We start from the raw sequence: 17554 nt of genomic DNA, 5'->3' as shown, positions 1-17554 counted from the left end.
AAAATAGTTACAAATACAGAGTCAGGACGACTGTGTCCTTAGAAGCCTTTATCACATTGTTTTGTTGTCGTCTGTAGGGTGTACACAAATGTTAATGTAATTAGAACAGAATAAAAAAGAAGGGGGTGAAGTCTAAACAAAAAAAAAATAATGAAATATTTAGCAAGCCAAAGAAACATCAGAGTGTTATATATTTATAGCTTTTATATAGCGCTACTTTCATGCTTATAGCGCTTAGAGCGCTTTGGTCCAATCTCATTTGTGGGGGGAGGGGGTATCTAGGAGTTGGTTTTCCGCGCTGCCTTTAGGGTGTCGAACCTCGAGCCCCCTTCTATGTAGACAAGCCAAGCCAAGTTCAAGCGCACTTGGCCTCTCGACCACGCTTCCCATAGGAATAGGAATCGTTAAATTAAATATGTTTGTGCTTTTGCAATTAATGAGGAAACTTATTTTGGGAGAAAGCTGATAACAAAGATCTAGAAGATAGAGAGATGACTAAATGAATGGAATAGTGTCTCTCACCGACCAATGCTTGGTGTTTGGTTGAAACTTGGTTCATAGCTCTTAAAAAAAAGTTAACACCATTATATTTACACAGAAACCTCAGAAAATTGCTATGAATATTGAAATTTGGCATGAAAACAAAGCCCCGCCAGATTCAAGACGAAATAATAGACCTGTTGGGCGATGCAGTGCTGGCAAACGTATCGGTACTATAGGACATCCATTACCCGCCATTGTTTCTCTTTCATTGGTGACAGCGATCTTGTGTGGAGCCCCAACGGTCCAACAGACTAAAGGGTAGGTGAAGGGGAAGGGTATACGATACTTTGCTTGTTATAACTGTTTTTTTTTTAATTTATTTTTTTATCTCCTCTTGTATCAAATTCATATTCATGATGATTTATTTACGAGTCAGAATTTAAGCAATTGACATTTAATTTTCTTTTCTGTTGATTTTTAGCGGCCCCCGAAAGGGGAAAAGACGCTATTAGTTTTGTGTGAAATGTCTGTCCGTCCGCCCCGTTTAGATCTCGTTAACTAGAAAAGATAGTGAAAATCTGACGTCATAATGTTTTAGTCCATTCAAAGTTCTGATGCAACTGCTACTTTTTTTCTTTTCTAAAATCGAAAAATCTATTTTTTAATATCATTTAAGCAAGCAGTCTTATCATAAAAATACACCACTTTTACAACTAATCACTATTAATGGTAACAAACACTGGAAGCTCTTTAGTAGGGAAGATGACTATTTGCCATATTTGTAACACATTTATGCTGACGGGTTTTAATTTTTTTTTTTTTATTTTTTTTTTACATTGGTATTGCTAAGTTAAGTAAGTTTTGTCATGCTAACTACTACAATTACAAAAAAAATCTATTTAGTATGCATTTAAGTTGGACATAATTTAAAACAACAATTAATAAGTAATTTTTCATATTATCGCGTGAACTGCAGTGCTGATATGTTATTATAGAAAATTTAACTAAAGGAATTTTTATATTTATTTTTTACGAAATGTTTTTTTTTTTAAAGAATTAGAGATTGACCATTTACAAAGCAATTAGATCAAATTAGATATTCATTCTAAGACACCAGTTAGGCCAGGTTCACATTTAACTTCACATTCACTTTCACATATCCTTTGTTTTGCTGAACCGCTGGGGCGACACACAAGATCTGACAACCTTTTTCTCCATTCTTCTCTGTCATTTGTCTTTGATAGAATTTCATTCTGATGTTCTTTCCCAAAATATTGATACCTGCCTTTTTACCTGCCTGGGTGGATCACTTTAGGGGCCGATTTTGAGTTGGTGTTTCCACACAAACTGTCTTTGTAACCTTGTTTTTTTTTATCTATATATATATAATTCTATTCTTCATTCAACAGTTTGGACGAGAAGAAGTAAAGGAAAGATCACTCTCTTATTTCTGCGGATAGTCAACGAGAAAACAAGAAAGCGAGAAGCTTCTTTCACTAGATTCCACAATTGCTGGTATTGCATAATGCCTTTTTGTTTCGCGCATAGGATTGGCGTTTTTCATATTAAATGACACCCCAAAATGACAATTTTCGTGTATATATTTCAAGAGATTTGTATGAGTTTTCAAAAGATTTTAATAATTTTCTGATATTTCTAGGACTTTTTTGTATATTTTGCAATTTCAGGAGATTTCCAGGACCTCCTGTTAAATCGTCAGGAAGCCGCAGGAAATCTGTTATAAGTTATAATATGGTTTAATTTAATAATTTATACACCTAAAATTAGTGCGGTCGCATAGTTTGCAGCGGCCTAAGGTCGGCCGTGCAAAATAGCGGCGTATGCTACGCCGCCGGTCGACTAGTACATTATCTTTCTCTATCTCCCTCTCTATCTCTCTCTCTCTCACACACACTCTTTAATTCTGCCCATTACCTTGTTTTCTCTTATTGGTCTTTCTCTTTCACACAAATATCTCTCTCCACTCTCCTTCTACCTTCTTTTGTATTTTTTTTCCAACCATTTCCAAATGTTCTGTCTGTCTTCCCATGAGCTCTCAGTCGCTGTCCTGTTATGCCCCCCCCCCAACCCTCTCTCTCTCTCTCTTCTTTTATGCATAATGTTTTTCACTCTTTTATTTCCTTTCTTTCAACATTCTTACACCCGATCTAACGAACGCTTTTAACCACACGCATATATGCATCTTACACTTTACACGTACTCTTACTCTCAATCTCTCTCTCTCTCCCTCCCTCCCTCCCTCCCCCTCTCTCTCTCTCTCTCTCTTAAGCTAAAGTAATTATTATTATTGTGTACTTGAACATTAGAACATAGGCGTATCACTTGCTATTCTCTTCATCTTGTGTTTGTTGTAAGGACGCCATGCATCATCCAACGATGGAAAGACGCTGTCTGGTCGTGCGGTTTGCGCGCTGGACTGTCGTTCGGACTTATAGATGGTCCCAGGTTCAAACCGTGCCCGCTCCCATCCCCCGTCGTCCTGCGGGAGGTTTGGACTAAGGAGTCAATTATCTTCAACTCTGAAGGACATTTGAAACATGAAAAACATTTTACAAAACAAACACAACGCAACATGTACCGCCCAGGCTTCGTACCCCTGACGACGCCCCTTTACTTCATCATCCGCCTTCTTGATGGACCTCTGGTCGTGTGGTATGCCCTTCGGTCTGTCACCACGATGATTCCGAGTTCCAATCCCGTCCGCTTCCATCCCATACAGTCTGAAGGTCAAGTTTACGGCGTAGTTATCTTTAACTCTAAAGGTAGGTGCGAAACTTAGAAATCAACCACTACAGGCTTCTGTGTGACTTTAATTGATGGGCCTCTGGTCGTGTGGTATGCCCTTCGGTCTGTCCCCACGATGATTCCGAGTTCCAATCCCGTCCGCTTCCATCCCCTGCAGTCTGAAGGTCAAGTTTAACGGCGTAGTAATCTTTAACTCTAAAGGTAGGTCCGAAACTTAGAAATCAACCACTACAGGCTTCTGTGTGACTTTAATTGAAGCTATTATTATACATGGAGGCGCGGTGGCTGAGCGGTAAGGCGCTTGGCTTCCGAACCGGGAGCCCCGGGTTCGAATTCTGGTGAAGACTGGGATTTTTAATTTCGGGATCTATGGGCACCTCTGAGTCCACCCAACTCTAATGGGTACCTGAAATTAATTGGGGAAAAGTAAAGGCGATTGGTCGTTGCGCTGGCCACATGAGTCCCCAAATAACCGTGGGCCAAAGAAACAGATGACCTTTACATCATCTGCCCCATAGATCGCAAGGTCTGAAAGGGAAACTTTTTTTTTTTTACTATTAAATATCCTCATTGATAAAAAGGATCGACTCCATGTTTTCTTCAACATATTATATATATTCTTTTTAAAGCTTTGCTGGGTCTTCATTCTTATCCTTAAACCTCAGATACTGTATTATCGTCTCATCATGATTACTCCACTGAACCGATATCGGGAAAACCCGCATGAAGTCTCTTGAATGGAAGGTATTGGTTTGAACCGAGTCCAAAATTCACGTTCGATATCCGCCCTATCTTCTTCAAAACAGAATTCGATTCTTCTATGACGTAGTTGCCTGGAGGGGGTGGGTAGGAAGAACCAACAACTGGTGGGCTAGAAGACTCAACATCTGGCCTTTTCGTCGAAGGAATGGCTTCGAATCTTTCGAGCGTTAGCGAGTCGTTTCGCTGAGCGTCTTAATTTGGCCAACAGGTTGTTTAATAATCAAAAGGATTTTCTTTTCTTTCTTTCTCGCCTCTCCCGAGAGGAGAGTGAATATCTTGATCAACCTGGAGTTCTAATTTATTTCTGCGACAAGGTGAGTAGCTTATTCCCCCTTGTTGATGTGTGTGAAAACAAGAGTTGTCTGGATTTACAGTCGTCTGCTGGTCTATGATGTCACTGTTTAAATTAGAAGATTTCCTTCCACGTTGTCTAGAGTACAGGATCATAGCAATCGGCAGTTAGGTCAGTGGGACCTTAGGTGAATTCTTGTGATGTTAGAAAAAATGGGGGGGGGGGGGGGGTTGGGGGAATTATTTTATTTTTAAAGTTATTTTTAGTGATGCGTGATGTACGTGAAAAGTTATTCCCCTCTACACCTTTAATTTCGCCATTTTTGTTGATATAGGACTAGCGCTAAGGATCCCAAATTGTATTCTATAGCACCTTAATCGACGCTACACATGAAATTATAGACCTAATTTATAGACCTAATTTATAGACCTAATCTAACGTACAAATACTGACCTAATATCAAGAAATTAAGCACTTAAGGGTTCAAAAAATCGGTATATAGACATCAATTCTGAAGTGTTTATATTTTTACATTTAAATCTTTTCTTTATTAAAAAATTATAAATTTATGCTTGAACATATTTACCATAAATAAGTAAATAATTACCTGGTTGGACATAATTATCTTCTCAATGATATAGGTTCAGATGCATGAAAGTAAATAAATTTAAATCTACTTATTTTTTATATGCTTAGCAAACACAAGGAAATACAAATACAAATTCAACCTAAAAACTAAATAAGATAATTTCAGAGTTTACAAAAACAAATAAGAACGTAGCAGAGAGTTACAGAGAAGCTCCATTAGGCCTACTAAAACATTTGATCAAAATAAAAATCTATGTGTATGCAGACTCAATGCGGAGTAAATGTGTTTAAAATATTTAAGAATAAATAGCTCATTGGAGACATAAGGGTATTTTGGCGTATCCTGTCTAAAAGTACCGATTGATACGCGAAGTATTTTAATACCTTGGTTAGACCAATATTTGGAATCCGTCAAAAAACCATAAAGAAACTAGACGCTAAATAGAGCCGTAAGATTTATAACATACGATTATTCACATTGACTAGAGTAACACCTTTAGAAAAATCACTAAATTTAAAGACACTTCTGAACAGAAAACTAAAACGCAAAGTAGCATCTAGTAATAATACATGATTAACAATATTTTTGTTTTGTTTTGTTTAGGACACTTAAGCTTCCTTCTATAAATTACTAGCCTGACATTACCCGCGGCCTGCGGGTCTAAGTTTGTGTTTACTAATCTAGTGGATTGGATTTAGATGTATGTTAAACATAGCTAATGATCCTTTCAAGTTTTTTCTCTTTTGCTAGGAAAATAAAATTAGTTTTGCGAAAATGGGTTTACCATTCATATTTATTAAAAACGAAAAGAGCGATAGCTTTGTTAAATGAATGTGAATGAATGTTAAATTAAAGTGAACAATTAAACGAAATAATTTTTAGTACGCGATTCATGAATGAATATATATCTAGCCTAGGCCTATCTCAACTCGGCTTCGCAGCTTTCGTAAACGAATGTTGTCTCTTAAAAATGCTTTAGAAAACCAAATTTGAATGTTTATTGCGAGGATGTCACACCCAGACTGTATGGATACATTGTAGCAAAGGCGGAGTGAATTTTTGTAATAAGTGCCTTGACCTTTATCTTTTAACATCTCATTTGTGTGTGTGTGTGTGTGTGTGCTGATTAAGAAAAAGGGCAAACACATTTTTTTTATTGAAAATGGAAAGTTGAAAAAAATCAACAAAAAGGGAAGCAACCAGGTTAAGAAATTTAAAGAACTTTGCTGTTAGTTGCCAAGGGGAGTTCAATCAAGTCAATGCAAAACACTTCTGCAGATTACTTCCCCCTTCCGTTTGATTTCATACTCATCAAAGTTAATGATTAAAAGCACTATTTTATTTTAGTGTCTTCTATGGCTAGTTGGCCGAGTGGCCTGTGCGCTGGGTTGTCTACACGTTGATCCTGGGTTTGAGTCTTACTGGACAGACTATTCCGTCTCGGATGATTGACAATTTTAGGGATGATATTGTAAAGACTCTGAGGACTTCGATGGGTCAAACCAAGGTCATAATGAAATTATCACAGTAATTGGCACTTATATGTACATTCTTGAGAAAAAGAAACGAGAAAGACTGGGAGAGATTTTAAAATAATTTAGACCAAATACTTAAGACTACTGCAAGACTCCTTTCGAAAATATAACTCGGAAATGTCAAGTGTATAAAATGTATAATAATTACTTCAGCGTAGATAGTTTATCGAAACGTAAGTACACAGGATATACCAATAATCTAGCTATTTAATAGCCGTAAGGGTAAACTATATTGTTACGATCTTCTCTACCAGGCCTTCTGCAAACACTACTTAACAACACAACAGCACATCTATAAATCTATAAATCAAATAAGAACATAAAACTAAAATGTTATTTAATCTTGGTTAGGCCAATAATAGAATATGCATCCTCCGTTTGGGACCCCACTCAAGAAAACGTTAAGAAACTAGAACAGACACAAAATAGAGCAGTGCGATATATAACAAACGAATATTCACATTTGACTAGAGTAACACCTTTAGTAAAATCACTAAATTTAGAAAGCCTTCAGGACAGAAGGCTCAAAAGTAAAGTAGCAATCATACATAAAACACTGAACCATAATCTTCAAATACAAAAACAAAATTTAATAAAATACTCTGAAAGACACAAAGATAAAGGCACATTCCTCGTCCCATATGCTAGGACAAATTTGTACAAATACTCCTTCTTCCCTAGTGCTATTAGAGCATGGAATGGGTTGCCTGAGCTAGCCAGGAAAACCAGTGACTTGGCAGAATTTAAGTCATTGGTTAATATGCATGACTAAATGCATGACGCGTAGGACGTAATCATCTTCTTTTTTGAAGTAACGTCTGTGTTATATAAGATAAGAAGAAGATCTAAAACATCAACTTGACAACAAGAGCTTCGAGTAACAAAGTGGCGGTTTAATTGCAAATACATCGACAGCCAATTCAACACAATTGGCTACATCAAATTCAAATGCTTTCTTGAACTTAACAGAACTGCCTAACTAAACATTACTAGTCTTTCTGGCTCGTACAGCTACATTCTCGAGGACTCAAAGGTACCACAAGTCCTTACTGCTTTTCTGTCCTGGACTCGACTGTCCTTTTAACACACTGTCTCTCGACCGTGAAGCCTCTTGATCACATGACCACAGCACAGATCATACTTGCGGTTATTAGCAGTACTGTCCCTTGTCTATCGACAGCCGTTGACCCGTTGACCCTGAGTGGTGTGTATCAGTAGGCCGCACACACATTAACCCTTTCAGTCCGCCACTGGAGTTACAACAATATATATATACCATAAACTCATCACTCTAATGGTCTCATCAGTCCCTAACGCTGTAATACAATAATAATACAGTGTATCCGCCTCTAAGTTGTGGGCCTTATTTTTGCTACAAAACATGGAACATGACGTAGCCACATTACGTAAGTACATTACATACTGTATTGTCATTGTTCTCCATTAACAGAAGCAAATTAAAAGGAAAACACTCGTGCACTACTAATATTGTCTCCTCTGTCACTCTGCAAATAAACCAAACCAAACCAAACCAAATAAAGCTTCTGGACCTGATGGTATTCCAGCTAGATTACTCAAAGAACTAAGTAATGAGCTAGCCCCAGTGTTCAAAATACTCTTTCAGGCTTCACTTAACCAGGGCAGAGTACCAAAGGACTGGAAAGAAGCTAATGTCACCCCCCTATTTAAAAAAGGAGAAAAATCTGACCCAGGAAACTACAGACCAGTATCACTTACCAGCATCACATGTAAAATCCTAGAACACATAATATGTAGCAACATCATAAACCACTTAGACAAACATAATGTCCTCACGCCATACCAACATGGCTTTAGGAAATATAGATCATGTGAAACACAACTAATAGGACTAATTGATGATTTTTCAAAAGGTTTAGATAATAGTGAACAAATAGATGCTATCTTACTAGATTTTTCTAAGGCTTTTGACAAAGTTCACCACCATAGTTTGCTTAAAAATTAAAATATTTCGGCATTAATGGTCCACTGCATCAGTGGATTAAAGACTTTCTGATAGGGAGAGAACAAACTGTAATAATAAATGGTTCTAAATCAACACCGATAACAGTAAACTCAGGTGTACCTCAAGGAACAGTCTTGGGTCCACTACTATTTTTAATTTACATAAATGATTTACCAAATTGCATTACTTCAGGAACAAAAGTCAGATTATTTGCAGACGATTGCATAATATATAGAACAATAAAAACAACACAAGACACAGATATTTTACAAAGAGAATTAAATGAATTACAGAAATGGGAATCAAATTGGAGCATGTCTTTCCACCCAGAAAAATGTCAGTTGTTAAGAGTAACAAAAAAACTAAAACAAATTAATTCTACTTATCTTATTCATGGCAAACCAGTAACACAGACTAAAAACGCAAAATACCTAGGTGTTATAATAAATGAAAAACTGTCATGGAATCCACATATTGATGAAACTACAAAAAAATCAAACAAAGCATTAGGATTTATTAAAAGAAATTTCTATAAATCAAATAAGAACATAAAACTAAAATGTTATTTAACCTTGGTTAGGCCAATAATAGAATATGCATCCTCTGTTTGGGACCCCTCAACTCAAGAAAACATTAAGAAACTAGAACAGACACAAAATAGAGCAGTGCGATTCATAACAAACGAATATTCACATTTGACTAGAGTAACACCTTTAGTAAAATCACTAAATTTAGAAAGCCTTCAGGACAGAAGACTCAAAAGTAAAGTAGCAATAATACATAAAACACTGAACCATAATCTTCAAATACAAAAACAAAATTTAATAAAATACTCTGAAAGACACAAAGATAAAGGCACATTCCTCGTCCCATATGCTAGGACAAACTTGTACAAATACTCCTTCTTCCCTAGTGCTATTAGAGCATGGAATGGGTTGCCTGAGCTAGCCAGGAAAACCAGTGACTTGGCAGAATTTCAGTCATTGGTTAATATGCATGACTAAATGCATGACGCGTAGGACGTAATCATCTTCTTTTTTGAAGTAACGTCTGTATTATATAAGATAAGATAAATTGAATCCAATTGGATGTTCTATAAGAACTGGTATACACGTCTCATTTGGTTTGCAAAATCTTAACTGGCAAACGTTTATTTCCATTATTTCATTCACAAAATATTATCTGTAACTAGTGAAGGCGAGTTTAAATTTGGCATATCAAACATATTTCCAGCTGATCAGTTATTTCCCTTGAAGTCATGTGGTATTTATAGCAATGTTTTCCTGACACCAGAGAGATTTGCGCATAGACAAAATAATATGGAGGAAACTTCTTTTATTTAAATTTGAATGTAAAGTAACGTCTGCATCTTATAAGACAAGATAAGAATATCAAATGTTAAAAAGGGAGAAAAAGAAAACGCCATATTTATGCTTAGAACAGAGCAGGAGTAACTAGAGCAAGGTTAACTAGACAATGTCAAGGTCACTAAAATAAACTTCAATCGTGCTAACTAAAAAACCTGAAAAGGGTGCCGGAAATGTATCTGCCCCCTAGACCATAAAAGTTATTTAGATAGGCCTATTTGTATAGCAGGAAATTCTATGAAATTCTATGACGCCTGGGCTTCTAATTCATTGTTAGCAAAATGAACAATATGCATTATCTTAGCTCTATAAACAATTACCAGAAAGACACAAAGACTTCTTATTACATATGTTAGGACCGGTCGTACAAATGCTCCTTCTTCCCTAGTGCTATTAGAGCATGGAATGGGTTGCCTGAATCAGCCAGGAAAAGCAATGAGTTCAAGTCTCTAGCATGCACGATTACATAAATTCATGGGTTACGCGTACTGCGTAAATATCTTTTCTTTTAAAGAACGTCTTTAAATTATAAGCTAGGATAAGATAAATAATTTCTGGTTAGCACATTAGCTAATTAAAATGTCACTTTTGTTCAATGTTATTGCTTACAATGTACATGGAACTATTTTTTATTTCTGAAAGAAATATGGTCTACACGTGGAGACAAGCTGAAAATGATAGACAAGGCCGCGAGGACGATGAGCGCGCGCAGCCGGAAGCCATGACGCAGACGCTGAACTGGCGTGAGCGTTGCTACGGCGACGATGATGACTTCTCGGACGAGGACATTTTAGACAGGGAGAACAGGAGAAGGTAAGGTTGCATGAATGTAGTTTTTTTTTTTTTTTTTTGGGGGGGGGGAGGAGGTCATATGCCTTTGTGTGTATGTGTGTAAACTTTGCCGCGAGGAACAGATATTTCAGTTGCATCGCCTCTCGATCTTTGCGCAAAATGTGGCGGTGGCCTAAGTCGTCCACACAATCTCATTTACTAACCACTTATACTGGGTGTTACATAAATATAAGATAAGATAGGATATTTTTTTATTGGTCAAATCAAATGGAAATTCAGTTTGACTACAATTGACCACCTGTACGGTAACAATAGATGCAAATACGAACAACATTCACACACGAAACACATACACACTCATAACCAGCGCTTTATAAATTAGACTTCTATGTACTTCTCGAAGACGACAGATGACCTTGTAACACTCTGACCGAAAGTATTGATACACTGTGAAAGAATAAGTCTCAGTTTATATTCATCTCGTTTAGTGTCAATTATTGTTGATATGAATGTCCGATGTAGATACAGTTTGTCGAGCTAAATTACCATATATCTTTCATTAAATCTTTCAAGTATATGAAGTTTTATGTATTATTTTTTTATGATAAATTCTACCATAATTTTTTTTTTCTTTTTGTAGCCTGGGCCAGGAGCATGACCTATATCAAAATACACTAACACTTAACATCACGTTTATTCATAACAAACGAATATTCACATTTGACTAGAGTAACACCTTTAGTAAAATCACTAAATTTAGAAAGCCTTCAGGACAGAAGACTCAAAAGTAAAGTAGGAATTATGCACTGAACCATAATCTTCAAATACAAAAACAAAATTTAATAAAATACTCTGAAAGACCCAAAGATAGAGACACATTCCTCGTCCCATATGCTAGGACAAATTTGTACAAAAGCTCCTTCTTCCCTAGTGCTATTAGAGCATGGAATGGGTTGCCTGAGCTAGCCAGGAAAACCAGTGACTTAGCAGAATTGAAGTCATTGGTTAATATGCATGACTGAATGCATGACGCGTAGGACGTAATCATCTTCTTTTTCGAAGTAACGTCTGTATCATAATAAGATAAGATAAGACGTAAAATGGAGAAATTATTTCGTGTTTGGTTTGAATTGACTTTTAAAGGCCCACAACTCCAGTCTTCTCAATCAGCAGACGTTTGTCAAGTGTGAATCTATAATATATTTACATAGACAAGACTGACTGATTCATTCATTCCCCACTTATCACTAATTCTCTTATTTGGGGATGGACGAAAAAGAAAAAAAATATATATTAAGCCTGTTATGACTGACCTTGTGCCTAAAACAACTAAAGCATCTTTCACAATCGTAACGATAGCGGTTAGTTTGCCCCAAAACGTAATTTTTTTTTTGGCACTTTTGGTCTAGAAAACAGAGTTTTCTTATTCATTTGTTTCGCAAATTTTCAACCTCTTAAACAAAAGATTGGAGCTTGAAAGAGTGCATTTTTTTACTTTATTTTCAGTTCAAGATCAGGGGCGGACCCAGTGTTAAAACCGGCCCTGGCATTACCATATAATCTGGCCCTCAAATTGCGTGCCTTGTGTTAAAAGGCCTTCAATCGTACCTGTCCTTCTAATCTGTAAATTTTATGTATTGAAAAGTAAAACTGAGCCCATGCACGTGTGAACTTAGATAACTCGCAGACTAGCAAACTATATGTTATCTCAGTGCGTACTGGCCGAACTTTAATTAGCTTGAATTATTATTTAATGAACCGAATATATTATTAACTTAAATTGATAAGTCTCTAAGAACTGAGAAGGCCTCACGTTGTTAGTTAATCGCGTAGTAGATTCCAAGTATGTTGAAGCTCGTCCGCAAGCAAGGTTTCTGATAAAATCTCTTAAATTATTACGGTGAGCACGGTATTCTGATATAGACTTTAAAATTATTACGGTGAGCACGGTATTCTGATATAGACTTTAAAATTATTACGGTGAGCACGGTATTCTGATATAGACATTAAAATTATTACGGTGAGCACGGTATAGTGATATAGACTTTAAAATTATTACGGTGAGCACGGTATTCTGATATAGACATTAAAATTATTACGGTGAGCACGGTATTCTGATATAGACTTTAAAATTATTACGGTGAGCACGGTATTCTGATATTGACTTTAAAATTATTACGGTGAGCACGGTATTCTGATATAGACTTTAAAATTATTACGGTGAGCACGGTATTCTGATATAGACTTTAAAATTATTACGGTGAGCACGGTATAGTGATATAGACTTTAAAATTATTACGGTGAGCACGGTATTCTGATATAGACATTAAAATTATTACGTGAGCACGGTATTCTGATATAGACTTTAAAATTATTACGGTGAGCACGGTATTCTGATATTGACTTTAAAATTATTACGGTGAGCACGGTATTCTGATATAGACTTTAAAATGTAGTCGGGGGAGGGGGAGTAAAAATTTCCCCCTCCCCCAAAAAAATTCTGGCTACGCCCATGATGTTGCATGTATTCCATATATAAGACTTATATATTTATTAGGTACAGTATCTCATGTCATGATGTCGAATGTCAAAATGCAGGGGCCTCTAATGAAACCAAGGCCTCCCGGGGTCCACAACTCCCTTGCTGTTCTCATGAAATCTATCATCATGGTGTTAAAGTTCCTTTTCTATAAAAATACTTAGATTCGCGATAACCACTCTAAGCATGTCATTAGCAGACGCATTCATATGTTTGAGTACGATTAGGCAAACACTCGTCATTCAATACCCTCTCCAAGGTGAGCACCCAACACATAAACAAAGGGTAGGAGTGTGCTACTTAGTTTTTTATTTGACCTTCGTTTCCCCCCCCCTTCCTCCCCCCCCCCCTCACCTAGCACACACAGTAGCACAATCTGCTTCTTTCACCCTCTGGCTCACACTGTTGCTTTTCCAGGTCTTTCCAGGTAGGGCAGCACTGACCTATATATCTCGTTGAATGTCAGGAAGTAGGTGCGTTACCGTCATTCATCTCATGCAGACCATATGCCTAGAAATATATAGGTATGTGATGCAGACAAACTGAAATGCATTGTGGGTATACACAAATAAATGGAAAGGAGTGGTTCTGCTGACCGAACCACAAAACAAACAACCTTTGGAAACTTTATTTTTGTGTGGCTTGGGACCTTTTTTTTCGACATCTACTCGACAATATATTTGCAAGAAGCAATCTAATTTTTTTTAAAAAATATTGCTCTATTTCCAACTTATATATATATAGTTCGTTCATCGTGGTCCGAAGGATGACCACTTTTGACATACGGGGAGCTATGGGCTTTGCACTGGGGTTCCATCTTATATAATTAACTAAACATTCTACTTTTTTTTTTTTTTTTTTGCTGATTGAAAAAAAGAAAAGTGGTCAGTATGGAGACTGAACCTATGACATTCGTCTAATTAGCACAATGCTCTAACAACTTAGCAAACCAGCTATGCATACAAACATATATAGATGTATATATAAATAACATAACATCTAAATAAATCAAAAATAAAAAAGGCTTCAATTAAAAAATCTTTCCACATAAGGTAAAAAAAATATTTTTTAATCAATTCAGTAATTAATGGAGTTATTGTTTCTGAACTGTTTAATAAAATGTGATGTCTGACAGCAAGAGTTTATGTGAACAATTTCAGCCCGATAAGAGAATAAAAACATGTCCAAAAAAGTCATTGAAAAATTTTCATTATTGTCATGTTCACATTCCTGGTCAGCAGCTGTTCTTAGCAGGATATCAACAGAGTGGCTGGTCCATTCTTTTACAAGGTTTAGTCAATTTAGTATTGGACGACTCATTCTTGGCGCACCTCCCACAGTACCTTGAATGATGACTCTTGAGAGTGAGTCATACGTGACACAAAAACTATAAATAGATAGCTTTTTGGTGCATCCGTTGTAAAAAATAAAGAACTGAAAATGCCATAGACACCAAAAAATGAGACTAGCTTACAAACCATTGATCGAATTTTCAATAAATTCACCGAAAATTTAATAATTTATTTAAAAAAATTGCATTAAAAAAATATGTGGACCTGCAGTAAACTCCCAGGGTAGTGCTCTTTAGCTGTGTGTGCGGATTATTGGAGCGAATGGGAGAGGAGTGCAATATCCTGATCCATGGGCACAAAGCCAGAAAATACATTAGAAGCCCACAGAGAAACAAAAATTGTATAGGTTAGATTAAATGACGTAGATAGTCACGTGACGTTATGAAGGCATTTTTTTTTCTCCTTTTTATTTCGTTTCGTTTTTAAGGCTACCGGTAGTTTAACTTTTACTAAACTTTGGTACTACATCAGATGAAGCAGAAGTCGACGGCAAGGTGACATTCACGTGGAAGACGTCTGCTGGCATCGAACCTGTAGCTTCATCGAATGTGCAAGCTCAGGGCTACTTACAGAATCGCACTTCTGCACCGCCCCCCCCCCCTCTAACAAACGTGATAGAAGCTTGTGCCCAGACATCGAGATGACATCACTTTTAAAACAAGTGATGCACAACTTACTAGAGTTTTTTTTTATTTTATTTTTAAAATTTGCTATTATATGGCGCAAGAGTTATGGTTATAGCATGCTCAACGCGATTTAGTCCAATCTCTTTTATGTACCAGCGTGTTAAGGGGGCTTCTGTTCTGGCGATAGGCACTCAGCAAAACCAATTTTGCTAGAGCTGGGGTTCGAACTCGATTCCCTTTGTTAAAGGTCCAAGCTGTGATAGCCAAGCGATATTTTTTAGGGGCGCGACACATTTAATGTGGCCTGTAACGTTATGTTATCTGACATAATGGTACGGTAGCTTAGAAACATTTAGCAGTCAAGCCTTTATTATATTAGCGTCTTCAAAAAGGTTTAGTATTTTGTGCATAAGATAACGTAACTTAAGTATTTTTTTGCAAAGCTTATATCTAATTAGTCTTTCTGTCTGTCTGGGTGGATTTTTTTACACGTTTTTTTCTCACACTTCCCTTATCATGTTTAGCTTTTTTTTTGCAACTATTCATTAACAAAAACAACACAGGAAACTATCAAATAATTAACCAATAAGTTGTAACTATTAAATTTATTTAAAAAAAAAAAAAAAAAAGAAAAGAGATTTAGACACCATGAAGTATTTACATTTACAATTTGCATAATTATTCATTGTCGAAGACAGCACATCTACTAATGAAGATAATGAACCAGTTAGTGTCAAGAAAGAAATTAATTTGTATTTATAAAAGGGGAGATAAACCTTGCAATAGTGAAAAATAGGGCAGCGGTTGGACGGTCCTCTCCCTTTACTCAATTTAAGCTTTTAAAAATATTTTGCTCGTTCCCAGGTCAGCTTCCAGCGCTACATGTTCACTTTACTCATTAAAGGAGCAAAACCTAATTAAAGGCCTTATTAAGCTAGAACAAAAGTTCGACTGATAAAAGATAAATATATATATATAGAACAACAAACTAAATCAATGTTGTAAACACATTGTCACAACGTGACAAGAACATAAATAAGTATCAACGAGATCCATACAGGTACAGGGGTTCTCAACCTGTGGGTCGCGACCCCCTTGGAGGTCGATTGACGATTTGCCAGGGGTCGCCTACGACCATCGAAAATATGGATTGTTTTGTCTATTTTTCTATTGCCGTATATGTGTGTGTGTGGGGGGGGGGGTCGCGGCAGAGTGGGGAATCGTAAAAAGGGGTCGCCGAGCATAAAAGGTTGAGAACCGCTGATACAGGAGGTCATCCCCCGCCTACACGCATCTATTTGAATATAACCGTCTACCCCAAGCCTCTGCCTGGGAACGAAATATATCAATCTTGTATTGTTGTTATCAAACTCAGAATTAAGCAACCATAACTCTTCTCCACCAAATCTTAAGTTGTAATAAAATATTTTAAAGGTATTTTCCCTTTGTTCTATTCCAGAAAAAATATTTAAGTTAAAAGTCTCAACGAGTATTTTTTCTTTTTAAAACAGGCTGTACATGATAAGATAATGTTCAAAGCATAAAGCTCATCTTGCGTGTTCTCAGTGGCGTACCTAGGGTTCTTGTTGCCTAAGGCGGCAATCTCAAAACATCGATAATTTTTTTTACAAAGCAACGTATATTTCTGACTTCAGTGTTTCTCAAATCTTTACTAGTGACATTTGAAAACAATATAAGTTCGCATCCATCCGTGCCTCCAATCAACCAGCTCAGAGACGGCTTTTGGGGTGGCAAACGCCATAGGCCTGATGGGGCCCCCCAAGCCTGATGGGACCCCCGCTATAAAGAAAATCTTTTGTCACTGTCAGCCTAGCGTACAAAAATCGGGGCCCTTTATGACACTCGCTCAGGGCGTCGCTCACTGCTAAGGCCGCCTCTGACCAGCTGGTAGGTCCGGAGATACGCCTGCTCCGACGCCTAGACATTTCCAGCATTTTGAGTTACAGTCATGCTTTATTCTTGAGTCTACATCACACAATTCACCATTGAAACGGATTTCAATGGCCGGTCTGTGAAGAACATTAGAAGCACATGTAGATAATGTTTGCTATGTCAAAGGCTTTAACTATGTACAATCTTTCCTTGCTAAACATACAATAGATTTTTTTTGTATTCTCAACCAGTTCTTGTTCATTAAACAAAATAACTCAGCCGTAATACTCGTTCATCGCCAATAGTTATTGATCAAATTTAGAATGGTGAAATGTCGCGCATATTTAACACATTTAGAATGGGATTGAGGGGTAAAGCGCCTGACTTCTGAGCCGTGGTAACTGGTTCGAATCTAAGTGAAGAATATGATTTTTAATTTCGGGATTTCTAGGGCCCGGTTTTAATGGGTACCTGACTTAAGTTGGGAATAGTAATTGCGGTAGGTCGTTGTGCTGGCAACATGACACTCTCGCTAACCATTGGCCATGGGGACAGATGACCTTTACATCATCTG

The 17554-nt window shown here is 36.9% G+C and overlaps 1 protein-coding gene across 3 annotated transcripts in view; it reads left to right on the top strand.

Annotated features, from left to right (window-relative positions):
• Positions 1 to 4079: 4079 nt before the first annotated feature.
• Positions 4080 to 17554, top strand: part of LOC106053057 (tripartite motif-containing protein 45-like) — an 81971-nt gene continuing 68496 nt past the window's right edge. For all 3 annotated transcript variants that reach the window (XR_008774012.1, XM_056005923.1, XM_056005924.1), the window contains exons 1-2: positions 4080 to 4325; positions 10421 to 10591. Coding sequence is in view for 2 of the 3 variants with exons in the window: in XM_056005923.1 (XP_055861898.1) it covers positions 10425 to 10591 (167 nt within the window). In the remaining variant the exon portion in view is untranslated. The remainder of the gene's footprint in view (positions 4326 to 10420; positions 10592 to 17554) is intronic.

Source organism: Biomphalaria glabrata, chromosome 12, assembly GCF_947242115.1.
Source record: "Biomphalaria glabrata chromosome 12, xgBioGlab47.1, whole genome shotgun sequence".
NCBI classification, from domain to species: Eukaryota; Metazoa; Mollusca; class Gastropoda; family Planorbidae; genus Biomphalaria; species Biomphalaria glabrata.
Note: the sequence above shows the minus strand (reverse complement) of the source record. Positions and strands in the feature narration are given on the sequence as shown.